The sequence below is a fragment of the Pogoniulus pusillus genome, chromosome 6, assembly GCF_015220805.1.
Source record: "Pogoniulus pusillus isolate bPogPus1 chromosome 6, bPogPus1.pri, whole genome shotgun sequence".
Classification (NCBI taxonomy): Eukaryota; Metazoa; Chordata; class Aves; order Piciformes; family Lybiidae; genus Pogoniulus; species Pogoniulus pusillus.
The window spans coordinates 15,156,733-15,183,505 of record NC_087269.1 but is presented as its reverse complement, the minus strand read 5'-3'; the positions used below and the strand labels follow the sequence as shown (position 1 = coordinate 15,183,505).

Genomic DNA, 26,773 nt, shown 5'->3' with positions numbered 1-26,773 from the left:
GAGAAGACTGAAAGCCTCTTGTCTGGACAGATCCCACGTGTCGAGCATATATTCTGAGTGTTGTCTTCTGTAGTAGGAGAAGGAGGATTTCTACAAGAGACTGTTCCTTTAGTGGCATGGGAGGAGACCTTTGCTAGGCAGGCAGCCCAGGAGAGGAGGACAGGCCCAGCTGGAGGTGGCTTTGTGCCTGGGCAGGTCAGAAGCTCGGTGCAGTGTAACACCACCCTCTGCTGGACACCGACACCCCTTGCCCAGCAGGAAAACCTGCTTCCTGGGAGCAGGTAGTGACCAGGTTTCTCTCAGATTCTGGCAGGATAAAGAAACAGAAGGGGCTTCTCCTGGTCGAGTGGTGCCAAGAGCTGAATGTAATATGGCAGGCCACTTTGTTGTGAATTTCTCTGCAAGTGGTAGTCAAACCACTGCTGTTACAGGCACAGCAAGCAGTCTTGACTAGGATGCTGTGGTACGGCAGTCAGAAGTAGGGCGCTTTCTGCTGACCCCTCCAACAAGGTGTCTGTGCAACATACAGTCTCTTGGCTTCTTGGGACCTTCTTGGTCACTACAGGCATCTGCTTTCTGAAAAGTGTTCTTGCTCTTCTTCCCTCTTTGTGAGAACATAGCTAAGAGCTGGGGGAATTGCTTGGGAAAAGTTTCTGTGGAACTCTGCTCTTACTCTGTTCCACTCATGGTTGAAACTGAACAGGTAGTGCAGTGGGGACATGAAGTCCTGTGGCTTTGCCCTGAACAAATGAGTCTTAATGGAAGTGGCTTGTGTGGTATGGTTGAGAGCAGCACTTGCTGAAGCCACTCTTGCCCCAGGGCCAAACACACTACACATACATTTGGCCTTTTCTCTGCTCATCATCACAGGCCCCAGCATACATCCGTGAGTGTGCCAGGCTGCACTACCTGGGATCCAGAGCTCATGCATCAAAGGTAAGGCAAGGCCAGCAAATGCAGCACCTGCCCTTCATGAAAGGGCAGAGGTTGTGATACTGTATAGGGATCCTTGCGAGTGAAAAAAAGCTGAAAACAAACAAAGTCGTGAAAAGGGATCTGTCAGAGAGCAGGAGTGAGGGAACCATATGGTGTGGTAGTAGGGGCAGCTGCATTAGGGAAATTGGGCAGAGTTGAAGCATCTGTTAATCAAAAGCACAGGGAAAGCTACCAGCCCCTGTTTAGCAGAAATTTGCTTCCTGTGCCCAGTACATGCAGCACCTGCTCCTTCGTGACGTTGTGCCTCCCAAACAGACAGATGCTCCTGCTGCTGTGGCCAGGCTGCTTGGAAGAGGGGCTGGGATAAAGGCTACTTGCTGCCACTGGAACAGGATTTGTTCATTTGGCCAGCAAATGCTTCCCTGCCTCACAGAGCTTCAGAAGAGAGAAGATGCAAGGAGGTACACTGACCCTTGTCTAGCCTGGAAGGGCATCTGCAGCTGGTATCCAGGAGGGAAGAAGCGTTGGGGTCACCTTTGTATTACTGTCACCTTTTCCTGGCACAGGGCCTGCTGGTGCAGTGCTGCTGCAGAGGGGTAGGGAATACACATTCCTGTGCTTTCGCTGGGGCTGAGGCAGCTCACAAGATTCTTCCCAGCCTGGCTCAGATGGGTGGCTCGTTTGGATTAAAGCATGGCAATCGACTACTGTCTCCACTCTCCCAGGATGATCTGGATTTGCTGACGTCTCCTAGCTCCAAGGAATTGCAGCCCCTCAAGTCTCAGAAGCGAAGCCGTCTGGACTCTTGCCATCAGGAGGAGACCCAGCAGCGCACGGAGGAGGCACTGAAGGAGCTTTTCCGCCACGTCCACAATATGCCTGACTCTGCAAAGAAGAAGAAACTTCTCCGGCAGGTAGTGTGGGATGAAGGATATCTTTGAGATGTTCTTGGCAGCACATCCTGGGTACAGGGCTGAAGGCAGGCCCTTCTTGAAAGCTGCTTCTAATCCTGGGGAGGATGGACTTTAGGCTGTGAAAGTGGCAGAGCTGTCAGAAGGCAGGGGAGGAGACCACTTGTCCTAGTGCTGTAAGCCAGGGTCTTGCCAGTAGTTTCCCTGTCCTGATCATGGCCTTATTGAGCTTCCTCCCTCAGAAGGGGAAGTCTTGTTCCCTCTTACCTGTGTGGAATGGACAAACTGGTCTGATATCAGTCTGGTGAGCATTCCCACACAACCTGGTGTTCCAAAGAGACTGATCAATATGGTCTGCACCAGTTCTAGCTGCCAGCTTCCAGCAGCTGCCTCAACCCCCTTTCTGTTCCAACACTTGCTGCTTTTGGCTAATCTGGTAAGGCATCACAACACAGCCTCACACTCAGGCTTCCTCTTACTTCTGCATGGGAGATGTGGCCTTCCTGTGCTTGCTTCCTCCTGCAGCTCTGAGCCTGCTCCTCTATTTCAGAGTGCAGAAGAGACACACTGAGTTCTAGGCAGAGAGCAGCAGGTAGAACAGCACACGGCAGCATGTGAGTGATGTAACTGGCAGTAACTGTACTAACACTGACCTCCTGTTTCCTCCTAGTTTAATAAGCATTCTGCAGCTCTCACTCCTGACTCGGAGGTGCTCATGTCCCCAGCACCGCGACGTGCCCGCTCACGCTCCTTCAGCGGCCTCATTAAGGTAAAGGCAGCAAAGACCTGTGCTCCCTGCTGTGACTTTCTGATGTTGCTTTCTGCTTCTGACTTTCTCTGTCTTGAATGAAGCCCTCAGAGGGTAGGGATTGTTCGAAGTGTTGGTGGCCAAAGAACACAGATCCCCTGGGTATAGAAAAGGCAGCCCAGTGGCAGTAAGTCTTGTTAGTGTAAAGTGAAATGACCTATGAACCACATGGCTCCAGGGCCTGTGCAGTTTTCTGAAGCGTGGTTGCATCGTGAGATGAGGACTGACAGGATGCTGGTTATGTAGTGTATAGCCTCTTAGGACAGGTGTTAGCATGCCATAGGCTGCTACACAGCAGCATGTACCTGCCTGTGACAGACTGGGCTCCTGGCCCGGCCTCAGGTCAGCTTCTGGCCCTTTAGAGTCAGGCAGGCTCAACCTGGTGGTGTGTGGTATTTCAGATGCTTCTGCTTTGCAATCTTTGTCCCAGCTTGGCTCACTTTTTTCTTTCCCAGCATCCAACTACTTACCAGCAATGTATCCTGCTCCTTCCCTTTCTTTTTCTGCTTTGCACTCTAAGCACTAGCCAACAGCCCTTTCTTCTTACGGCAGCGGAAGGTTTTGGGAACCCCAGTTATCCTGGAGAGGAAGAGCAGGGATGCCACACCAGAGCCTGAGCGAGTCAGCAAAGAGAACATTCACCTGGTAAGAGCTGCTCCTAGCACTGCTGAAGCAGTGGGGCGTGTGCGAGGGGAGTTTGGGTGCAGCTTTTGGGTACTCATTTTGGCAGTTCTTGGGGAGTTCCTTTCTATGCCAAAGAGAAGATTCCAAGTTTCTTGGGGTGGTGCCTGAGGACTGGAAGAGTGCCAATGCCACTCCAGTCGTCAGAAAGGGCAAGAAGGAAGACCTGGGCAACTACAGACCAGTCAGCCTCACCTCCATCCCTGGAAAGGTGATGCAGCAGCTTGTTCTGGAGGCTATCTCTAACCACGTGAAAAAAAAGAGGGTTATCAAGAGCAGCCAGCGTGGATTCACTGTGGGAAATCTTGCTTGACTAATCTGATAGCCTTCTATGCAGGCATGACCAAATGGATAGATGAAAGGAGAGTGGTGGATATTGTCTCTTGACTTTAGCAAGGCTTTTGATACTGTCTCCCACAACATCCTCATAGGTAAACTCAGAGTGGGTTAGATGATTGGACTGTGATGTGTAGTGGTACCTGGCTCAACAACTGTTCAGAGTTTGATCAGTGATGCAGAGTCAAATTGGAAGCCTGTGGCCAGTGGTGTTCCCCAGGGTCCAGTTTTGTTCTTCATCAGTGAGATGGATGAGCGGATTGAGTGTTCCCTCAGCAAGTGTGATGATGGTACAAAACTCAGCAGGGAAGCTGACACCCTGTTAGGCTGTGCTGCCATCAGTGGGATCTGGACAGGCTGCAGAGCTAGGTGAAGGCAAGCCTCATGAAGTTCAGTAAGGACAAGTGCTGAGTTCTGCATCTGGAGAGGAATAACATCAGGCATGAGTACAGACTAGGGGTTGTCCTGCTGGAAAGCAGCTCCATGAAGACTGGAGTCCTAGAGGGCAGCAAATTCTCCATGGGACAGCAATGTGCCCTTGTGGCCAAGAAGGCAAATGGCCTTAAGAAAAGTGTCCATCAGGTCTAGGGAGGTTCTTCTCCCACTCTACTCCACCCTGGTGAGACCACACCTGAGATACTGTGTCCAATTTTGAGCTTCCCAATTCAAGAGAGACAGAGACCTCCTGGAGAGAGTTCAGTGGAGAGCTGCAAGGATGACTGTGGGACTTGAACATCTCTCCTATGAAGAAAGACTGAGAGACTTGGGGCTGTTCAGTCTTGAGAAGGCTGAGAAGAGATCTCAACATCTATAAATATCTGAGGGGTGGGTGTCAAGATGAAGGTCTTTTCGATGGTGCCTAGTGATAGAACAAGGAACAATGGGTACAAGATAGAACACAGGAGGTTCCACCAACATGAGGAGACACTTCTTTATGGTGGGGGTGACAGAGCACTGGAACAGGCTGCCCAGGGTGTTTGTGGAGTCTCCTTCTCTGGAGACTTTCAAAATCCATCTGGATGTGTTCCTGTATGGCCTTCCCTAGGCAATCCTGCTTTGCAGGGGGGATAGACTTGATTTCTGGAGGTCCTTTCCAACCCCTAACATCCTGTGATTCTGTGATTCTTCTGCATGATCAAGTTAGGCCGTGGGAAGCTGCTGTGAGAAGAGCAGAGCAGATGGTAAGGGCAGCATTGGGATTGGGGTGGCAACACTGGGCCTCTGTTCCAGTCTTGTCCCTCTGGCTCTGTTCCTGCCCTAATGCACTGGCTTATGCCCCCTTCACTCTTCCCTTCTCCTCCACAAGTTGTACGCTGTCTGCTGCCTGTGGATAGTAGGATTGCCCCATGGCCCAGTCCAAACAAGAGTGGATTTGGGTGATAGCTGCTCTCTGGTGGCACAAATGGCTCCTAGGGAAGGCTGTGGATGCCACTTCATTCCCCAGCTCTCCTATTCCCCTCTCTTGTCCAGTTACAGAAATGTGGATCTCCAGCTCACATGTCCCAGGCAAAGCCGAAATCTTTGGAGGGACGTAAAGAGGTGAGACACCCCCCCCACACCCCACACACACCCCTTCCCCCTCCATTCTCCTCCCTGTGGGCAGCCTCACCTGCTGGGCCCTGAAATCATGTCATGTGCACCAGGTTCTGACTGCTACAGTTCCCTGACTTAACAGCAGCCTGCTCCATACTGAGCTGCAGGCAGCTGGCATGCTGGAAGCTGCTCCTTGAAGGGTTTCACCTGAGCAGTATACTGCTCTTCTACCGCTGAGGCGGCAGGCCGGCTGTCACAGAAAGCACAGGGTGGTGCTAACAGCCAGTCAAGGAGGCAGTGGGAGGAGAGGTCGTTGCAGCCTACAACCAGCTGCTCTGTCCCGGTCTGCCTCCAATGCTCTTGTTTGGTAAAAGGTTTAGGACACAAACGCCAGAGAGGAGTCCTTGCAGAGGGAGGACAGCACATCAGCCTTTTCTTGCAAGGTACTCCGTGTTTCAGGCTTTCACCTGCTCTAATTCTCTGCTCCAGGAATCCTGCAGACGCATGCGAGGCCACCTGCTTCCCAAGGATTCATCATCCCTCTGAATCTTCTCGCACCGACTCACGGGTGGGGATTGCCCAGCCTCACAAGCTGTGAATGATGTGCTGCACGGAGAGGAGAGAGCTGCAGGCTCACAGCCACCCTCACCAGCACGGCAGCGCTCTTGAAACTGGACCTTTGCAAAGACTGCAGGGCCTCGTTTCTTTCTGTATATAAATTATATTTCATTCTACTATGGGGTAAACCACTATCTAACCAAAACTTGTGCAGCATGTCTGACTTGCTGGCTCTGGGAAGAGCTGGAGTGCTTGCTTACAAGGGCCCTATGTGCATCCCCAGCTTTCTCTGCAATGTTGCTAGGCTGTGTTTTTTTTTCTTGCATTTCTTCTCTGAGTTTTTAACACGTTGACTTGGTTTTGCCCCCTCACTTATGTTAGCAGTGAGACTTCACCTGCTTCCTGCCAGCTAATCTTACCTCCAGGCCTCCTCTGGAGCCCTGCCCGCCTGCTTCCTCTGGGCTCTCTTTTACCTTTCTGACCCTGCAGGGCTGGAGTGCACAAATGATACAGAGCAGAGGATGAGCCTGGAAGAAGAGGAGAGGTTCTGCATACCACCATTTCAAATAGGGGCAGGGGAAAAAGCTTCTAAACTCATCTCTCTGTTTCAGCTTGAGCTGGAGGTAATCTTTGCTCACTGCCTTTGTGTTTCCATGGCATATCACTGCTGCTGGGCTCTGCCTGGTGAGCAAGAAGTGCCTCTGCTTTGTACTGCCTCAGAGAAGCTAAGCTGAGCAGGGTGGGAGGTTGGCAAAGACTGTCTGGGGCAGGACAGCTCAGCCTTTGGAAGTGTCTGGAATGGGCAGAGCTAAACTGAGAAGGGTAGGAGGTTGGCAAAGACTGTCTAAGGCAGGACAGCTCAGCCTTTGGAAGTGTCTGGGATGGCTGTTTGCACAGCATAGGAACAGCATGAGCAGCATGAGAGAGTAGAAAGGACTCCAGCCACTTGTGACCTGCTGCAAGTGGTGCCAAGGGCTTTGGCTCAATATCTGGATGGCTGGTGAGGTAACTAGCTGATTAGCCATTAAACTGGGGGATAGGGCCAGAGCTGGCTTCAGCACTTTGGCCTGAGCTGCAGAAATGAGATGAAACCATCTAGATGCAGGATAAACACCCATCACAGCTGGCCAGCGTCAGCTGTCTCGTTAAGCTGAAGTGCTCCAGTAAGACAATCTTGCCAAGACCCTGTCTGCAACTGCTCTGGGGTAGGAAACACACAGGGAGACTACTTTGAAATAAAGATTTAATCAGCTGAGGAACCATCTAAACACTTCTCAGACCTTCTCAGTGAAGCAAATAATCTCTGGAATCCAATTATAATTGTCTTTTAATCTTTAAGAACCAGCAGCCAGCAAGAGTTAGAGCTCTGTCTTTGGCAGCTTTCTGAGACAACTGGTGGCAGGAGGTGTGAATACTGGGATGTGAGCAGGGAGTTAAGTCCGGCTGGCTAGAGCTGTCAAAACAGGGCATCAGGATCTTCTGCAGCTTAGCTGGAAGTCACTTTTTTTTACTGTTTGACTTTGGTGTTGTTTTTTGTTGGTTGGTTGGTTTCTGGTTTTTTTGTTTGTTTGTGTTTTTTTGAGGGGGGGTTATGTGTTTGGGTTTTTTTTGTATTTGCTTTTGCTTTCTTTGTGTGTGCGTGTAGGTTTTTGCTTGGTTGATTTGTTGAGCGTGGGGTTTTTTTTGTGCTACAAACCTATGTGCCTCATCCTGCTCTTTCCAAAGGGATGTTCCTGGTAGTTTAGCAAGAGTTTCTTGTCCCTCATCTGACCCCAAATTGGATGAACTCCTTTGAAAATGTAAGGGGTAGCGAGACTGTTGTTGTGTGAATTGAGAGTTGCTGGTGTTAGGAGCCTCTGTCACAGCAAAGAAAGAGCTCCAGTTCTTCAGAGACTGGGCAGACAAGGATGCTGTGAGGAAGGACAGAGGCTGTTTGCTGTGGTAGCAGTATGTGCTTTTTGGATGTGCCTGTAATCATTTCCTCTGGAGGCTGAAGCTGTCTCTGCTCTTCTCCAAAGGGCACCATGTGTTTTGCAGACTGCACTTCTACCCTGCCTCTGCAGTCCACTGTTAGCAGAGACCTGAGGATCTCGGCTTTGCCTCTAAATGGAGAGGAGGCAGAGCTGCAGGTTGAGCCGCAGCACAGAGACCTGGGTCTGTTCCTGCTACCTCCTCTCCTACTTGCTTTGGGGGTGCTTGCTTGGTGAAGCATTCATTATCCCATCCTTGCTATCCTTATTGTCCCCTGCTTATTTGGGTGCATATCTCTGGGTGTCTGTTTGGCAAGGCAATCTTGTTCTTAGAACTAAACGCACTTCTCCTGCAGAGATGAGAGGAATGTAACTTGTCTCTCCACTGTTCTCCCCCTTACTGACAGCTTTAGCTCAGGTACTCTGTCTGGCTTCTGGCACAACTGAGATTTGCCTAGCTCTAAGAAAAAATACCTATAGGGCATCAGCTTGGCATTTTGCATGTCTCCATTGCCTTTCCTGCCAAGGGGCTGGCTGCAGTCTCTAGACAAGGGCAATCCTGGGAAGGGTTTCATGCCCTGGGCTTTAGCCCATGGCGCTGTCCTCTGTATAGACAGGATGGTGCTAGCTAACAGATTCAGCCTCTAGGACTTTTGGCTGCTGCAGTCCCAATGTGTTCACACTGTCTCACAGGCACCAGGGTGTTTAGTCATGCTTGGTTGTGTCTCATTTGTCTGCCTTGTGCAATGACTCATGAGGCTGCTTCCTCTCAGAGCAGCCACTAACTGTTCCCAGAGTCTATAGTTTGCAAAGTATTTTTCATCTTTGTCTTTATTTATATATGCTGTGTATGTACTGTTTCAGACTGTTGCCTTTCTGTGCGTTCATGTGTAAACCCAATATTAAATGCTTTTATTTTTAGTGGGTTTGTTTAGTGGTTTAAGCAGTTCCATTGGGACATTGACGAGACTTGGTGGTGCATCCACCTTCAAGAGGAAGAAAGTGTCTTCTCAGAACCCTAGAGCTCCTGTTGTTAAGTGCAGGGGTGTTTGGTGAGGTGCTGCCTGCCTGCAGGGATGGCACTGTGGCTTGTTCCCTCTCTGGGATCCCAATGTGATGGTGAGTGCCCAGAAGGGCTGTCTTTCCCTTGCAGGGATGAAGTTGGACGTCTTTTTTTCCTATCTTCCCCCTGCAGTGATCCAGGGTGATGGGAAATCAGGTTTACAAAGAGCACTTTGTATAAATAATGGATCAAATGAATACATTTCTCTCTGTAGAACAATTCTTCTCTTGCAACTCTTGCCTGCCAAGGGAGGATGATTTCTTCTTGGATTTTCTTTTCCTCCTTCTTAATAATGGCGTCTCAGATTTTATGCAGATTATGTCTCTGTGAAGTTCTTCCACATTTGAAATGCCCTGGGCTTGCCTGCCGTGGCTCAGACACTCATTAACATCTTCACTGTGCAATTGAAAAGCAAGCAGGAGAAACAAGCGGTACAGTACACTAGGAACCAGCACTGCCTTCCTGCAGGGAGAACTTCAAGCAGGTTTCAACCCCTGCAGGGTTGTATTTGGGTGCCATGAGACTGCTACATCCCATCTCCATGGATCTTGGAGAACAGGAGGAGATGGGCCTCTGTGCACTTGAAAGTGGGCATAGTAGTCCAGAGAGACATTGCTGCTCTTGAAAATGTCAAACAAAGGAATACAAAAACTCACAATAGGTATTTCTAATACTGCAAACCCAAATATCACCTGCCCGACAAGCTGTGGTTCAAAGAGTGCTTTATGTGCATTCCATAACTGAAAAAATGAATAGCTCTCACTCCCTGAAGCCACAACCAAGCACTGCAAGTGAAAGGACAGCAGTTGTTGGGACCAAACACTGAGTGAAGGTGCACATTTAGAGGGGGATTGCTCAGCTTTCAGTGTGTTTGCTTTGGGCTGTTGGGATTCCTGCACAGCAGTGGAGTCACAAAGCAAACAAGTGGTGCTCATCCTTCACTTTATTAAACAGTTTTTTATCTTGGATTGTACAGCACAGACTTGCAAATAAGTTCTGCAGGATGCCACTGCTCTCTAAATCAATATCAGTAACTTGTCTTGATCGTTGGGGTTTTTTGACTGTTCTACCTCATTTGGGATTGGAAATAAGATTTTTTTTCCCTCTTAAATGACCATGTGTGGCTGGGAGCTGTCATGCCGCTGCTGCATCTCGCTGCCTTGGGCAACGGTAGACAAAAACCACGAGCACTGCTAGCGATAGATGCTGGCACCAGCCAGACCAGTTATCAGGCTTTACAATCTCATTGGCTTGAATTAAGTAATATTTTTTCATGGAGTGAATAAATTACCATGTTTAGTTTTGTTTGCTTATCCCCTCAATGAGGGTTTTGCTGAAGCTAATTAATGGTGCGGGCACGTAGATGCCGAGACCTCCGTGCTGGGTCTGACACTGACCTTCCGCTTGTGCTGTGGACCAGGGTGGGATCTCTGCTGGCATTAGCTCTCCAACCCCAACCTGTTCCAGCCCAGCTTTGTTCCTAGGAAGTGCCCATGCATGACAAGTGCAATGGGTTTTTTGGGGGGCTTCTGCATCTTGAGGCAAGGAGAAGCTGTCCCTAGCTGTATATTACCGTTTGAGATAATTTCCAGCACCAGCCTTCGAGATGCTGATTCAGTTTGGATCAGGGGGACAGCACATTCCCCAGAGTCTTAGCTGGAATGGGCATTTCTGTGCTCCTCTGCAGTCCCACCTCTCCTGTGTTACACCACCCTCCCCTGCCTTGCTTCTGAGAAGGTTTTACAAACCCACCAGCCAGATCTCCCATGGGCTGCCTTACATGATTTTAAACTTGTCTCCTTTTGCACCTGAGAGGAGAACTGGGTCACAACCCTCTCTACTTCTGGCTGCAGCTTTTGTGTTGCTATGACAAAGAACTGAGATGAATGGGGGTGCAGGCCTGCCTTGGGCATCATGCCTGTGGGCACCTGTGGGGTGAGGTTGTTGCAGGGTTTGTTTCTTCCAGCCTGAGCCTTGCTCCCCTGGGGAGCACAGTCTCAGCAACCTTCTGCACAAAAGTCTCTAGTTCCATTGTACCTTGCCTGGGCCATTCTGCAGCAGCAGCACAAAAAGGAGCTGGCAGCACACCCTGTAGGACAGGACCTCTTGCCCATCCCCAGTACTGGGGATCCCAGGGACAGATGTGCAGATGGGACAGGTTTTGGAGGTGCCTGGTTTGTCCTCCCTGGCTGCATCTATGGGATGGAGGAGGTAGTGTGATGGTTTGGGTGTTACCCGTCCCCCCAGCACTTTAGAAATGCCCAACTAGACTCAGCCAGCTCTGGGAATATAAATGAAGCTATTAATTTACAGCTAGCACAATATACAAGCAGATATTTACAGTATGTACAGAAATATACAAGGTAAAAGTAATACAGAAACACAACTCCCCTCCCAGAAACCTGAGTCCCCAGGAGGGGCTCTCAACCACCCCTGCACCTTCCCCCTGCCCCTCTCAACCTTACCCCAGTCCTAAGGAAGAATGGAGGTTCAGCCAAAAGGTTAAGAAGCAAAGGTGAGTGGAAGGTGAGGTTAGGGAGGTGCAGCTCAGTCAGAAGCCCAAAGCAGAGTGCGACAAAATGGCGAGAGTGCTAGCTAATGTTTTCCTTTCTTCAGCAAGACTCTGAGGGGAGTAGGCATCACCATTGTTTTCCTTTCACAGCCTATGATCTACTTTTTCTCACCAAAACATTCTAGCTTGCTTCAAACTAGCACAGGTAGGAAGCTGGGAAGGTGGACAAGAACGTAAAATGCTGAAAGAACAGGCCTGGGGAAGGATGCACTCTTACGAAGGACAAAAATCAACTCTGCAGATGGCCCCCAACATGATACTCCAGCTCCAGTGAGTCCATGCCTGCACCTGGGGCTGAGCAGTTCTGTCACAGAGCAAGCTAAACCCTTTCCCTCTCCGGTTATTTTTGGCTACTGTCATCCTCTTGATATCCATCAGTCAGACCCCGGTAGGCAGTCACTTAGGTTCATGCCTCTGAGCCTGCTTCTCCTTTCTGCAGCATCTGCACCCTGAAAGTGCTTCCTCTACACTGTGGGAATTCTGTTGTGGAAGCAAAGTGGAGCTAGCACCAGCTCCCCCATCTCATGTGCGCAGAATCTGACTGCAGCCTCCAGTAGTTTGTGACTCTGTAAGGAGCAGGAGTGCAGAGACACTCATAACTGAGGGACTAGGAAGGCATTAGAGAGGCCACCTGTGACTGTGGATGCACAATAAGCTCAAGCAGGCATGCAGTTTATTGATTACACTCCATCGTGGGACTGGCTGCCACAGTGGGGCTGGAGCACAGGCAGCCTCATCTGCACTCAGGGCATCTTTGTTAACAAGATCAGAACAGAGTTGCTGACTCCCTCATCCATCAGGCTAGGGCACTCTATTTCTCAGGTTAGAGTGTTTCCCAGCTCAGGGACGTCAGGGCAATGAGGACTGCAATAAGTGAAAGAAGGGATTGGTGGGAACAAACCCTCTTAAAAACAAAGCCCAGTGTCTCTGCTCACCCCTGGGCCGAGGTCATAGCTAAATCCTGAAAGCCCACCTGCTCCTACTGGGAGGCAGGGAGGAGCTGAAGTTTATGGCACCATGGAGAAATATGTTGGATGCGCTTGGCAACAGCAAATGGAAAGTTAGTCTATTAAACAGTAAATTATCCCTCCCATGCATCTTCATTGAAGAGGCTTAATGAGTGGCTCCAGGCAGAGTGAGCGGGAAGAGTGTGTGTGGAGCACTGTGCGGATGTGGAACAATTACTACATCTGGGGACCCCTGAGTCCCCACTCTCACACTGCATCAACAACAGCATTGCCATGTGTGAGACATTTAACAAGCGCTGCCTCGTCTGTGGTTATTCAAACCAGCTTGTGCCATGCCGCAGAGCTCCCAGGGGCTCCCGTGTCCAGCTGTGCTGAAAACAGCATCTCCCCAGCTGCATCTGGGCTTTTTGGTGCAAATGTTTTCCTTGTAGACTGGAGCTGGTTGGGGCAACCCACAATGCAAGGCCTGGTCCCTCGGTTCAGCTGTGCCACAGAGCAGGGATGTGGACTGTTTCTGTCCTGCGCTCTGTGATTGTTTAAGGCAGTAAGACAGGTTGGGATCCCCTCAGGTGAACAGTCCCTGTTGTGTGACACTGGGAGGAAACCTACCTGTTTGGAGCCTTAGCATTTCCCACATCCTCCTGAAGTACCCAGTGGATGGTGTTTATTTCACTTGCTATTAGTGGTGGGGTCCCCAGGCAGTAGAGCTGCCCCACTCTCCTGCAATCAGTGGGGCCACATTCACAGTTCACTGGCTATGTTTGAAGGGTGATGCTGGCCACGTATGCACAGCAATGATTTTGCTCTTTGCCCATGAGGTAGGGCTTGTCCCTGAATGCCAGAAAGAGTTCATCCCAGCACTACTTGCTGCTCCTGTTAATAGGGTGAGATTTACTGTGATCCAGGCAGCCCACAGCACTCTGTAATAGAACCATCAAGGGCATTGTTGCGCTGCACAAGCCCAACAGGTGCCCTAACGGGTCGTACATGCTGGCTCTCTCCCACATAATGCCTCACTCTCCATAGCCAAACATGTCTGGCAGGACAAAAGGCAGCCTGGCCTCCCAGCATGAGCTGGCCAGGCGTGACAGATGTGGCCCTGGCCAATGGAGAGACAGCTCTCCAGACTGCTCTATGTGAGGTCTCTGGGGGACACTAGAGAGGTCATGGCTACTCTGCTCCTGGCACGTCTCTAGCTGGGTCTTGCAGTCACTGCTGCTAAATCAGGTATGTCCCAAACCTGCAATGTTGCTCATGGAGGAGGGGTTTAAAGCACAAGCCTGGTGCAAGGAGAGCTGGATCTGACCATCAACAATGCTTCTTGGTAGGAGAGGCACCATGTGTGCATGCTAGTACCTGTGTTCTAAATACTTCTGCTCCATACCAGTGCCTGGTTCTACCCTGAGAAGGGCTGAGTGCTGCTGTAGATTAGCAACAGCCATGTCATGGTTTCAAAGTGCAGTTGAAGTGCCATAGCAAGCATGGGCTAGGACATGCTGCCTTCTCCTCTGCCCACTGAGATGTGAGGTGCAGCAGCGCAGCATATGCCTAAAAGACCAAGGGTGCTGGGAGCTGCTGTCAGCCACCAGCAGCTCTGGCGAGAACCCAGTGCCAGCCCAGACTGCAAGAGAGCTAATGGGGGCAGGCTACAGCCCATGCTGGGGTGGGTGGAAATGCCAGGATGCTGCCTTGGGGCACTTGGCTTAAAACCGGCAACAATTTTTGTCTGAAGCTTTGTAGCTGCTTCACATCTCTGCACGACAGGTCTGGCGCATACCCTGGAATCCTTCCCCAGATCCTCCCATGAAAACTCTTCTACTGTGAAAAAAGCTTCTGCTTCGTTTTAACCAAACCCAGAGCCCATCAGACAATCCAGATGGTCTCCCTCTTTATCAAACACTTTGGCCCAAATCCTGATGGCAGACGGCAGGACTGGGTCTCCCCCCATAAAGAAAAGTTTGGGGGTTAGTTTTCTCTCTGCTCCTCACCTGTATGGAGAGGCACACTGGGCTGTTCCTGGACAGGTGGTTCTCTCCAAGGCCTGCATCACCCCATGCGAGGTATCTGGACAATCTGGGATCACCCAAATGCACCGCAGTCTGAGTTGTGGAAGAGGGATCTTGCTGCACAGCCTGTCCTCCAGCTCCGCTGGCCCGCTTCTCCAGGCATGCAGGCATGCTTGGCCCTTGCTGTTGGCAGCCCTGGAAGGGGATTGCTTTCACAACCAGAGCAGCTGCAGAGGGGTCAGCCATGGCCAACAGCCCAGCTCAGTGGGATGCTCTGTGGTGCCAGGGCACTGGGCACCTGCTGTGTGGCAGGCAGTGGCAAGAAGCTCCCAAAGGAGAGCAGGAGTCAAGGTATTCACAGAAGAAAATGTTGGTGTTGGCCTGAAATGGAATTTTCAGCCTCCCAGCCTTGTACTCCTCACTGGAACTAGGGCAGGTGGTGATGGCCTCCAGACAGACTCCTGCTGGCTACTCCTTTTGCCAAGACCATGGCCCCAACTGTAAAGTGCCTGGGTGTTGCTGCAGCTGGACACAGAGACAGAGGGAGCCTATTTACTATTTACTCTGCGGATACAGATTCGCCTGGGGCAAGTTCCAGTAAGAGGGAGGAAACAAGATCCCTCGTCCTGCTCCTGCCTTCCCACCAGCATCAGAGGTAAAGGGCAGGTTAAGAAGATCTGACTCTGCTTTACTGGGCCAAGGGTGATGTTTCATAAGGAGGGGGATCGCTGATAGCAACCAGCTTTGGGGGATGCCAAGCTGCTAGGAAACAACCCTCCAACTCCAAAAAAAACCAGCCGAGGTGTTCAGCACAGGGCCCCTTCGGGTGGCATTGTCATCGGGGTCCCCCTGAGAGCCACAGAGCAGGCTGTGGGGCCACCTCTGCTGACACTGTGCCAGCAAGGGGTCAGCTCCCAGAGTCCTGGGAAGCAGCTCATCTTCCTTGCTGTCAGGGCTGCTGGGTAGCAACGAGGAACAAACCCCTTTCATCCATCTCAGGCACAGCTTCCTCCCGGGACTGAGGCCAGAGGAAGGAGATGTCACGAAAATGCAGACAGATGATGGGAGCCTGCATTCGGGATGGGAAAGGGCTTCTGATCTGGGCCAAGCTATTGCAGCCCTGTGTGTGTGTGTGTGTAAGGTGGCTCTTGCCCTACAGGCACCTCCTCGCCCTAATTAGGGAGCTGGTGGAGATCCATATGCAGAACGCACGGATTTAAGAGGCACTCCTGTCCCTGGGACTTGCCACCATCCCTGCAAATATCCTCCTGCTGGCTGGGGAAACGAGTGTGCAATGAGGTGTCTGTCCTCAAACACCTCTCCTGCCGCTGCCAGAGCAATGTGTCAGGCTCCCATCTGCCCTCCTGACATGTTTTTTCTCTTTGAAATGGGACATTTGTAGCAGTTGCTGCCAGCAACTAGGTACGTTATTTTGAAGGACTCAGCTCTTGGATGCATGAGATTACAGGTGCTTCAGATTATTGAAACAGGTGACCAGACTTCTTGGTTACACCCTCCTGCTTTGCATTTGCTGACCTCAGGGAATAAAACGGAAGGTAATAAAGTGAATGCAATGCTCACGTTTCTGAGATGCCAACTATTTGCAGGTCATGTTGAAATAGCTGTATTTTGCCTCGTCCTGGTGGCTTGGTGACAAAGACATTTTGGTGACGTTATTACCTGTGATGTTCCCCTAGAGAGAGAAAGGACATAGCCAGTGCCACCGCTGGTACTTTAAGACTTGCAGTTTGTATGTGGGGCAAAGAGCAAAGCAGAACTACATCCCCAAGTGCCCCCTGAGTGCTATTGTGCCATGAGCAGATCCAGCACCAGTGCCAGCCTGCTGTGTGGCCTGCCGGGTTCCCGTGTCTCGCCAGCGCTCTGGAGGCACGGGGCTGCTGGGTGGATTCGCAGGCGGTTTTACCCATCTCTGCTAGCCCCTAGGGTGTCTTTCTCCACACGCTCTCCTTGCTACATAACCTTCCAACATCCGTCTCACTGCGAGGAGCGGCTGCCCCGAGGGCTAAACCGGCTGTTCCAAGCTATGGCACTGAGCCTGATGCCGCCTTGCCGCACAGCCGGGGCGATGCAGCACGCCGACGGCTGCGGGCTGCCGCTTCTTTGCCCGGCCAAGACTGCTCCTACCCTCGCCAGGGGCGCGGGGAGGAGCGGTAGCAGGGGGCCTGTCGGGGTGGGCAGGGCGTGAGGGAGGAGCCAGCGTGGAGGCTGTGCCTGGGCTGCGGGATGGGGCGGCAGTGAGGCGGGCGGGTAGGTGGGTGCGCGCCGACGGGGCTGTTGCCCCGGAGCCGAGCCGCACTGAGCCCTGTCGAGCGCTGCCCAGCCCTGCTCCCCGGTGATGCGCAGTGGCCCCGCTACCTAACCCCGCTGCCCGCTGCCATGGCGCCCCCAACTCCCGGGAGGGGTGCGGCGGCGGGGGTCCCGGCGGGACTGCGGGCCGCTGCCTGGCTGTTGGCGTGCGCCGTGTTGTGCCGGGGCCGCGCCGCCGCCTGCCCGCCGCTCTGCGCCTGCACCGGCACCACGGTGGACTGCCACGGCACGGCTCTGCGCGCCGTGCCCAAGAGCATCCCCCGCGGCACCGAGCGCCTGTGAGTACGGGAGGCTTTGTCCGGTCCCGCGCGGAGGGGAGCGACTGCGGCGGGGGTGTGCAGGAGCCCGGCGGGGTGCTGGGGCGAGTGCTTCTCCTGGGAGGGGGGTTACGCGGTCCAAAGTGCGGGCCAGGACCAGCGGGGCTGCGAGTGCGAGGTCCCAGCGCGGGGGGCACACCAGGAGCATGTCCGGTGCCGCGTGTGCTAGAGCCTGCCTGGGGTGTGCGTGAGCAATAGCCTGGCTGAGGGGTGTGCAAACGCCCAGCTGAGGAGAGTGCGTACGTCTGTTGCGGGGTGCTTGTGCGAGTGTTTCGGGTGGGGGACAGGGAGCGGGCTGTGCGGAAGCCTGCCCGTGTGCCTGAGCCTGTCGGGGTGGGCGCATCCTCCTCTGCAGCGGGCTCGTGTGAAAATGCTGTCCAGGGATGTGTGCAAGAGGCTGCTGAGTGGGTATATGGACATCACCCCCTCCATCGGGGGGTGCAGTAGCCCGTCCGTGTGAGGAGCGGTGTGTGTGCAACCCTTCGTCTGTGGAAGGAGTATGGAAGGGGTCCAGCGTGTGCAAAAGCCCGCGTGTGACAATGCGTGTGCAAGCATGCAGAGCAGGACTGCGATCAGAGGTGTGCCTAAGGAGGCAAGTTGCGCCTGGTGGACATCTGCACTGAGGTAGTCTGGAACAGGCTGCATGTGTGGGGCTCCATGCCCCATGGCACCCACCGATGGATGTGTGGCTGCTTCTGCTGAAGCTTGTTATGGGGTACTCACACAGGCAGAGAGGTTGGCTGAGGGTCCCTGCCACCTCAAGCGCCTGCCCTTGTTGGACACCCCCTTTGTCCTCGGGAATCTGTCCTGGGAGTTCTGCACGTGGTGCTAGGTTCAGGATCCATTCCCCAAGGCTCCCTTTGGAGCCCGAGCGGTGTGACCAGCCTCCAGTCTCACACAGCTTGTCCAGCCCTACCAGACCCCGTGTCAGCACCTCACCGCTAGTGAAAGCCTCTGCCACTTCCCCAGGCGTGCTGGGGCTGTTCCTGGGTCTCTTGGCTCGACCTCTGTGAAGAAAGATTTTCTCTCACACAGTCCAGTCGGGGTTCTGTGGTTTCTGATGGTCTCCTCGGAGTGGAGTGTCCCTCTGCCACCGCACCCAGCTGGGCAGGTCTCCCTACTAAGGAGTCGTGCGGCTGCAGCAGGTGCCTGCTCCAGGGAGAGGAACGTGAGCTGAATGTACCCAACCTACTGCTGACTGCAGGTTCCCTCTATGCAGCGACCTCATGCTAAGCAGGAGAGCAGGATTATCCCCAGCCTCTCCCGTCCACTCAGGTTGCCCCATCCCAAGGGCTATGGTGCTACAGTAGCCCCTCATCAGTCCCAGCCGCGGTGCCAAGCTGCCCCAACGTCCCCATTGTAGTGCCCGGACGTGCTGGGCTACACCTGCTTGGGCAGCAGAGCCGCAGGACGTGTCCCGGGACAGCCACATGTACGGGGCTCCTCCTGTCTCTGTCCTGTGCTGCCTGCGGTTACCGGAGTGTGGACGTGCCCTTTGCCTGCGACTGGAAAGAGACTCCGCAGACGGCGGCTGCAGGCAGCCTGGCGAGTGCCAGGGCTGCACCCAGCATGTAGTGAGTGCTGGGAGCTCTGTGGTGCACTGCTTCAGTGGAGTTTTCTCTTCTGCCGTACAAATGGTTATTGTAACACCCAGCACAGCAGCCAGGCTTATTTGCGAGTTCTGAGGCAGGACCTCCATTTCTTCCACGCCCAGGAGGGGAGGAAGGTTTGCATACAGCACCAGCCCCCTCTGCCCGTTAGGGAGCTCGGTAGGTTCCACAGCATCTGCTCTTCACACACCCAGGTACAGGGTGCTGGGGGAGCACGGGCAGTGAGCCCCTGCCTGCTGGGCAGGTTCTCGGCACGGCTCACACAAGATGATGCTGGAACAGGCAGATGGAGGGCGCTCTGGGAAGGGTGTCTTGCTGCTGCCCCATAAGGCATCTCACCCTCTCTGGCAGCAGGTTCGGCTTGCTGCCTCTTGTTCTGTTTCCACAGACCCAGTCCTCCATGTCCATCGCTGCTTGGCAGCGTTGGGTTTTCTGTATATTCACGCAGCTGCCAATGCCAGATCTGCTGGCTGGGCTCAGCTAGACTTGCTGCTCTCTCGTGGGTGTTGTCTGCTGGATAACCACCTCCTGCTGTGTTGTGCACCCTTGCAGGTGCTTGAGGGTGTCTGTGCAGTGCAGGTCTATCTCCGAGTAGTGAATTCCTGCTGTAACAGCTTGTAAGCAACTCTGAGTTCCCTGTAAAGAGGCTGCAACCCCTCAGCCTCCAGCTCCTCACTGCTTGATGAAGCAGAGTCAGCCATCAACCACAGGGGAGTCTGCAGCAAGGACTGTGCTCCGGACTTGCTGCTCCAGGAGATGGCTTTCCTTGGGAAGCCAGTAACCTCTCACTCATGTCCTCCACTGTGTGCCTCTTTTCCCAAGTCCCAGGATGCACAGTGTGAGTGATGTAGACCTTGCCATGCATCCCACAGTGCTGGTGAGCAGTGGTGTCTCTGCTGTCATGTGCCTGCTGTTGAATGCCCACAGCTCTGTTGAGCAGACAGTGTGGTGTTTGGATGCTCTAGGCTTTTGGCTGAGCCTCATGGTGGTATGGGTTGAATCCCCAGACAGGGTGGCACTGCTGCTGCAAGTGTACATGGCAGCACTGCCAGAGTCATCCTGGGTTTTTAGAGAGCAGTGTCCTGTGGTGAGGTCTGAGCTCCATCACTTTTGAAATACAGCCTTTTCCTGTGAAAAAGGGGGAAATATTTGCCTTGCAACTTTGGAGAACCATGATATGGAGAGATATCGTATTATCTTCTGCTTGAAGATTTCCCCCTGTGATGTCTTCCTGGTGCTGTGCTGTTGGTGCAGTCCGGGCTAGAGATGTGTCTAGAATAGAGCATGGTTGGTGGCTGTGTAGAGAGACACAGGAACTCTCTTCCCTTGCACTAGGGCACAGCACATTGCTCCCAAAGTGCCTTTCTCCATCCAGCATAAATAAATGCCAAGTGGTGCCCACACCCAGTACCTCTGCCTGGATCAGGCTTTGAGCAGAGAGGCTTTGCTGTGGCAAGATGGGAAGCAGCAAAATCTCTGGGCGCTTTGCACAGCTGCCTGTGCTCCTGCTACGCCTCTGGCAAGCATGACAGAGCTGGTCCTGAAGACACTGTAAGCGGGGTGGGGCAATTATCCTCCAACGCTACAGTGTTATTTGCTCTTGGGAGCCCCTCAGGTCTCAGCTGCCAGAGGAGAGCTATGGGAGAAGGGCACAATTCCCTTCCCTTATTTTTCTTTATTTCTTTGAAAGCATCTTTGAAGACTGCCCTCTCGGGGAGCTGGGTTGCTCTCCCCATGCCAGCAGGATAGGTGCAAATTTGCCACTGTCAGATGGCTGATTCCAGACCAGCTCTTTGCTTATGGGAGAGGTACTGACCCTGACGACACTGCATTCACTCCTGCTTTTGAAGTTTTCCACTGAGAATCGCCCCAACTCACTATCCAGCCCTTCAGAGAGGAGGCAAGAACATTCCCCATCTTGCTGTCGGCTGTGCAGTGCCACTCTCCCCTGACATGGGAGGCAGCAGAGATGGGTTTGGTAGTCCCCATCGTTGCATTCTCCTTGGCTCCCTCTTCTCCCTCCCAGCATCCCTGACCTGAGCATTCTCTGGAGCTTCTGTTTGCCTTGTTCCTCCAATTTTTGCCTGTGCCAAAATGTGCCTCATCCAGATCACAGCCAGCTCTGCCATCTCCCCCATTCGCATTGCTGGAGGGAAGGGGTGCTGAGCTCCAGCCTTTGGGTACAGGAGCACAATGCCAGAGCAGCTGCACCTGAAGGATGCTTGTGCACTGCCTAACTGTCCCATGCCGAAATTGCAGCAGTGAGCTCTTGTTCAGAGGATGTTGTTTCATTCATGCACTCGTGTCTTCCTCCAGCCAGTTCATCTAAATGTCTTGCAGCAGCAAGGCTGGTGTATTACAGCTGTGCTGGTGCATTTGACACCAGTTGTTTGCCTGTGTCTCCTTGGGAGGCTCTGGGGAACATGAATTCTTGGAAAGTGCCTTGGAGCAGGTCAGTCTCTCTGTTCATGCTGTGCCTGGGCAAGTTTTTGGTGTAGCAGCTAAGCAGGCTGGTTGCAGGGGCAGTAAGGGAGTGTGCAGGTTCTGCAGTGCTCTGGGGCAGGATGCAGGACTGATACGGAGCTAGGGCAGTGCTCGACTAGCCTGGCTGCCCTTGGCTCTCAGGAGAGGCAGTGCTGGGCACTGGGAGGATGCAGGCTGGCTGGGGAAGGCAGCCTGCTCAGCCTACTACGGTGGCTTCCCGGACAGAGGAAATTTGCAATTCTATTCCAGTTTCTCCCTTCAGCTACGTCCAAGGCAGATGCTGTCTATATATCACCATGGTAACGCTGCCTTCTCGCTCTCCACGGAATTGCATGCTGGAAAAATATTAGTTTAAAAAACTATGTCGTGTTTGTATTGACTGGAGCCGAGGCTGATAGCAGAGGATCTATTGTCCCCTGGTTGGGAAAAGTCACCAGTAACAGGCAATAAAGCCAGGCAGATTGGCCTCTGGTGACCACTTCTCACCCCACACAGCAATTGCTTCCCTATAAACCCTTCCCTAGCTCTGTTTTATTGCGTCCTTTAAAATAGATATTTTTGCCTTAAATGTGCTGCCAGTTTGCTCCTCGAGGGTGATACATTGTGCTGCCGGCAATTCCTTGCTCCTGAGGTGGGAGTGAGGAAAGGGGAATTGTTCCTGGCTTTAATTGTGGGTCTCTCACATGCACCTTCAAACCCCCTTGCTGCTGCTGCTGCTGTCTCCAGAGCCTGCATCCACGGGGTGCAGAACAACACCCTGTGCACATGCACCCATAGAAACCATCTAACTGACTTAGTATAGGACACGCATTTGCTTTGAATTTCATGCTCCTCTACTCCATTGTTTCTCACCAAACCTCCGGCCAGCAGAAGAGCGAGGCAGCTATGAAATGCAAACAATGCCCAAGAGACCACCACGAGGGAAGGAGCAGAGCATGCAGCCCAGGGGAACAGAGGTGGGGAAGGGAGGGAAAGGATGTCCTCTCCGGGGAAAAGTGTATGAGCCCACGACCCCATGTTGAGAGGGGCTTCTTTCATCCGTGCTTTGATTTGCTCTCCTGGGAGCTGGCATGGGCAGGTGAGGCGAGCAGCGGAGCAGGATGTTCATATGCCCATCCACAGGAGGGCAAGGTGGGCAACCTAGGAGCCTGTCTTTGTCTCATATCTGAGTCCTTCATGGGTTCTCTGGTTGCTCCAGAGGTATTTAGTGCCACAGATTCATTCTCTGTATTGCTACTGAAATAAGCTTTCATAAAACGTGGAAAAGGGAAGGAGACGTTTCTGTGTGTTCTCCTGAAAGGCAATAAAAGACACTTGTGCAGTAGCAACTGGCCCCATCTCAGGGGATGTCAGACCCAGATAACTGCTCCCCAGCAGGCTCCCAGTACAAGTAGCTCCAAGGCCAGCTCCAACACCTGTCCCCTGTCCTCACTTAAGGGACAGCCAGGGATGGCCACAGTAGCAGAGTGGCAAGCGGAAGTTTTCCTGCTGTGTGATGCCAGGCAGCAGTTATTGATGTGGGCAGTGAGAGGGGATGGCCATTAGAACTGTGGTCCTGTTGGAAGCAGAAAGGCAATGAGGTGGCGTTCAGGAAACCTCTTCATGGTGTTGGTGCAAGGTTGGTCCCAGGCTGTCACCTCCTGAACCATCTCAGGTCTCCCTGCCACATACTGGCTCTGAAGCTGTGTTGAGTATCTGCTTTCCTGGCATGCATTTTGGATGCATTTGCTGCTCAAAATAGAAGAGGCAAGTGTCCTGTGGGGGAGAAAGGCTGCTAGGAGGAGGAAGATCAGAAAAAAGGAAGATTAATTTTTCAAGCGATGCAGCCGAGGAGCAGCCCTGGGCACCAGGAGTGGGAGAGATGCAAGCTCCTGACCCTAGATATTTCTCAGAAGGAGAAAGCCTCAGCTCCAAAATGGGATACTCCAAGAGATCCATCTGGTCTGGAGTTGAGTGGGCACCTGAAACAAAGCAGTTTGGGTGCACCTGCCCTCCTATCCCTGTTGTGAGCTGATTCATGAGGGAAGAACAAAGAGTGTTTGCTGTGGAAGAGGCAGGTTGGATTGGACTTCAATCTGACGAGTGTCAGGATGAAGCCTGAGGGCTCGGCTGCCTCTCCTGCCCAGGGAAGCAAAGGAGCTATGGGAACAGCGATACTCCCTGCCAGGCTACTCAACCCAAAAAGCCAAGTTTTGAGGATATCCAGGCAAAACTGTTCCCCACTGGTGAAGCAGAAACGACCTGGTGCCTTTCCTCGTTCAAAACGGGTTGTGAGAGGTTATTTATTTTCAGCCTGAAGGTGACACACCACGATGCTGTGCGAGTGTAAAGCATTCTCTGACTTCGAGCAGCTAATGGCTGTGGCATGAAAACCCCAGAGAGGAGTTAAGAAGAGCGGAAAGCCTTCCAGATCCTCACCTACTTGCACGATCGATGCTGTTTGTAACGCTTAAAAATTTATTGTGATGCTAACCTGCTTTAGTACCTCGTAAAAGCTTGCAGAGCCTCTTGTGTTCTGTGCTGGGACCAATGCTGTGCTTGGGGATGGGTTCCTCTTTGGTTAAGGGTAGTTGTTGTGAGATGAGCCCAAAGGGCACCTAGTTGCTCTTGGAGCTGTGTTCTCTTTGGGCACATCACCTTGCAGGCATTTGGTAAGTGGGGTGCTGGCAAGGTGTTTGAGGTGTATGGCACTCTTCAAGGGACTTTGATGAACTCTGTGGGCACTGTTGCTCTTCCTTGAGGAGATCTGGCCAGGACAGGAAGGGGAAGGAAAAGGAGAATGTCTGTAGCTTTTGTAGCTGTGTCAGACAAGGGTGTGGGTTCCCAGTTCCATCTCCTCGAGCAGCGTGCAGCAGCACCCTGTACCCACCTTGCTCCTGGGAGGGGATGGGATTAGTACCCAGCCATGGCTCCTTGGGCTGCAGGGTGGGTGTGAGCATCTCTTCATGCTAGCATTGTCTCCTCCGGAGACTGAAAAGGGCTCTGCCCTGTCTTTTGCTGCTTGGGCAGCTCAGCAAGCTTGTGCTGAGACTTGATTCCATTCAAGCAGCCGGGTGAAATCTTGAGAAGACTTAAAGAATGCAATAAAAGTGTAGGATGAAAGGTTGCAGCTGCTCTGTCCTCCAGTGCTCAGCACAGAGGTCAGTCAGGGGTCTGAGCCTCGTCCGTGTTTCCATTAGCAGTCTGTGTGGTGGGACACGAGCTGCTCATGACATCTGCAGATGCCACCAGGCTGGGAGAGATGTAAGAGGGCTGGAGGACAGGCTGAGATTTCCAAGTGTGCTTGGTGATCAGGAGTGTGCTGACAAAACGGATGCTGTTGTTGCCTGGGAGTTTGAGGAAGATGTTTATTGAGAGTGGATCACCAATAGCACAGATGTGGGCTGGGAGCATGAACTAAGCAGCCCTATCCCTGCAAGGCAGAGAGGCTTCCAGGGACAGTTGTGGCGCTGGTGCTGGGGGCTAGGTGAGTGGACCAGGATTGTGAGAGTGGACCTCTGTGAGTGAGGGAGCAGCCTGGGCTCTGCACTGTGGTGGCTGATTGTGAGAGTGGACCTCTGTGAGTGAGGGAGCAGCCTGGGCTCTGCACTGTGGTGGCTGAGGCAGGCGGGGATGAGATTCATCTGTAGTGAAAGGGTTCAGGTCAGAGTTTTGGGCATGGACCTTGAGGGAGAAGCAGTGACATGCTGGAATAGGGCGTGGGGGAGTGTCAATCCTGTCTGTAAAGGAGCCATGTCAGGATTGATGGAGGGCTGCAAGGATACTGCTACGAGGTGCATGACCTTGCAGCCCTCATTTCTCTTCCCTGGTTATTATCTGGCACTGCTGGCTCCAGCTGGGGTCGGGGCTCTGGTTTGAGGACTCTGGAGCTGCTGGGAGGGGAACTGTGCCCTTGGAGGTCAGTGCTCTAAGCCAAGGGCAGGAATGGCAGAGGGAAGGTGACCATGGAGGAAGGGACACATCACAGGAATTACACAGCTGCTGGCCTTGCTGGGCACCAGCAGTTCTCAGAGTGGGGACCAATGGAGCATGGTGGGTTGCAGGAGTCACTGGCATGGACTGCTTCTCTGGCAGTCCCTCCAGTCACTGCCCAGATGCTGTGGGTGCCCACCCTGTGCTGGCACTGACAAGCCAGAGTATGTTTCTCTGCTTGTGAGTGCAAATGCAGAGTTTCATCCTGCAAATTTCCCCTCTGCTGCCCTGGGCATGGGTGGCTGGGGAGTGCAGCACTGGACCTGCTGCCGTGGTGTGAGCTGAGCACAAGGACGGGAATCGTGTGTGTGTGTGCCCAATAGCTGGTGCTTTGCAACGGAGTACAGAGAGCAGGATTGTGCTGTCTGCTCCTTTCTGCTCCTGATAAACCAGTGCCCAGGGAAATATCACTCACGTTGGCTGTATTTAATAAATCACCTCTCAGCATTTGCACTCTCTGAGGTTGTTACTGAGTTAGCATAGCTCCAAACCCTGAAAGGGAAAAGACGCATCAGACCCCCTGGGAATGGAATAAGCCATCCAAAGCTAGAAACCAAATATAAACCCAGACTATGCAAATCCAGTCTAACGAACCCTGCTGCAGCACAGACATCCCATCTGGGAGTGGGATGATCCACAAGCAACATAGCAAAGGGACTGCTTGTTTTAATGACTTTGTTCTTCTCAGGGAGAAATGAGAGGGGGGTGTTCTGAAACTTCAAGGTTGCAAACGAAAATTCACTGCCTCTCCAGCGATGGTGTGAGGTTTGGGGTACAGGGGGGCAGAAGAGGGCAGCCTGGATGAATGTGAGGATGCTTTCTGGTATTAAACCCTATGGGGTGATGGGGAAAGAGCACACCCTGCGTCTCTGCTTTCAGATCACAGTCCAGAATCGTAACCATTCTGCCAGGCAGCTCCCCAGGCACACCAGCCCTTATGGAAGCTCTGCTGCATGGGGCAGGGCAGGGTGTTTCGCTTCGCTAGGAAAGGGCATGCAGGCAGCGGGTGAGCAGCTGAGCAGCGGGGATCCAGCTTTCCGGGCACAGCAGGATGTAATTTATCTCCATGAGGAACTGAAGGGGATTTAGTGGGGGAAAATGGCTTGAAGTTCAATGGCAGTATTGCCTCGGCATCCTTACAAATAAGCTTTACCTTTCCCATCTTGGTTGCAAAAGCCATCATTTACCCGAACAAAGGCAAGGGGGGATGCTGAGAGGAGTAGTCAGGGTCAGCCCCTGAGAGAGCAGGGCTGTGAAGGGGCCCTGGGACACTGTATTGCTGGAGGATAGCCACAAGCCCCAGTGCTGAAGCGCCCCAAGGGTGCACAGTGAGCATGTGGGGAGCAAAATCTGGGGTGGACTGCACAGTTGCCCACCAGGGTGGCCTGTCTCTGGGCACAGCCCCAGGGCAGTGCATCCTGCCTGGACTTTCTTTGGGTTCAGGCTGCTCTTTCCCATAAGGTTCCTGGGAGAGAGGACAGGGCCAGGTTTTAGCATGTGGAGGAGCTAGTGTGTTCAGTCCATGGCTCGTGTTTCTGCATGTCTCTATGCTGCCTTGTCTTTGCTCTGCCTCTGGCTAAGGCTCTGGGGTAAGGGTGCTTTGAAGACCTCAGAGGTGTCCAAGCTCACCTTGGACTTTGCAGACCAAGGTGTAAGTCTTTGCTTTCAGCTTGAGCAGTTCTGAAATCGAACCTCTCTGCTATGTCTGTCTGCAGTAGCA

General features: G+C 52.8%; 2 protein-coding genes and 1 long non-coding RNA gene across 7 annotated transcripts in view; 2 read left to right on the top strand and 1 right to left on the bottom strand.

The window, feature by feature from the left end:
- ARHGAP19 (Rho GTPase activating protein 19) overlaps positions 1-8,654 on the top strand; it is a 28,403-nt gene extending 19,749 nt beyond the window's left edge. For 2 of the 3 annotated variants that reach the window (XM_064144572.1, XM_064144573.1), the window contains exons 7-12: positions 871-936; positions 1,662-1,850; positions 2,518-2,616; positions 3,208-3,300; positions 5,143-5,211; positions 5,695-8,654. In XM_064144572.1, the coding sequence (XP_064000642.1) occupies positions 871-936; positions 1,662-1,850; positions 2,518-2,616; positions 3,208-3,300; positions 5,143-5,211; positions 5,695-5,751 (573 nt within the window). In that variant the 3' untranslated portion in view covers positions 5,752-8,654. Of the gene's footprint in view, positions 1-870; positions 937-1,661; positions 1,851-2,517; positions 2,617-3,175; positions 3,301-5,142; positions 5,212-5,694 lie in introns of those variants that run through there. The other variant, XM_064144574.1, reaches the window with a different exon arrangement.
- A 5,534-nt stretch (positions 8,655-14,188) lies between these two features.
- LOC135176467 (uncharacterized) lies at positions 14,189-16,477 on the bottom strand. The gene is made up of 3 exons (XR_010302669.1): positions 16,323-16,477; positions 15,924-16,035; positions 14,189-14,867 (listed from the first exon to the last, which is right to left on the bottom strand). It is a non-coding gene; the product is annotated as an uncharacterized LOC135176467 (long non-coding RNA).
- Positions 16,478-16,593: 116 nt separating this feature from the next.
- The window catches only part of SLIT1 (slit guidance ligand 1), a 64,077-nt gene continuing 53,897 nt past the window's right edge, over positions 16,594-26,773 (top strand). For all 3 annotated transcript variants that reach the window (XM_064144570.1, XM_064144571.1, XM_064144569.1), the window contains exon 1: positions 16,594-16,948. In XM_064144570.1, coding sequence (XP_064000640.1) covers positions 16,740-16,948 — 209 coding nt within the window. In that variant the 5' untranslated portion in view covers positions 16,594-16,739. The remainder of the gene's footprint in view (positions 16,949-26,773) is intronic.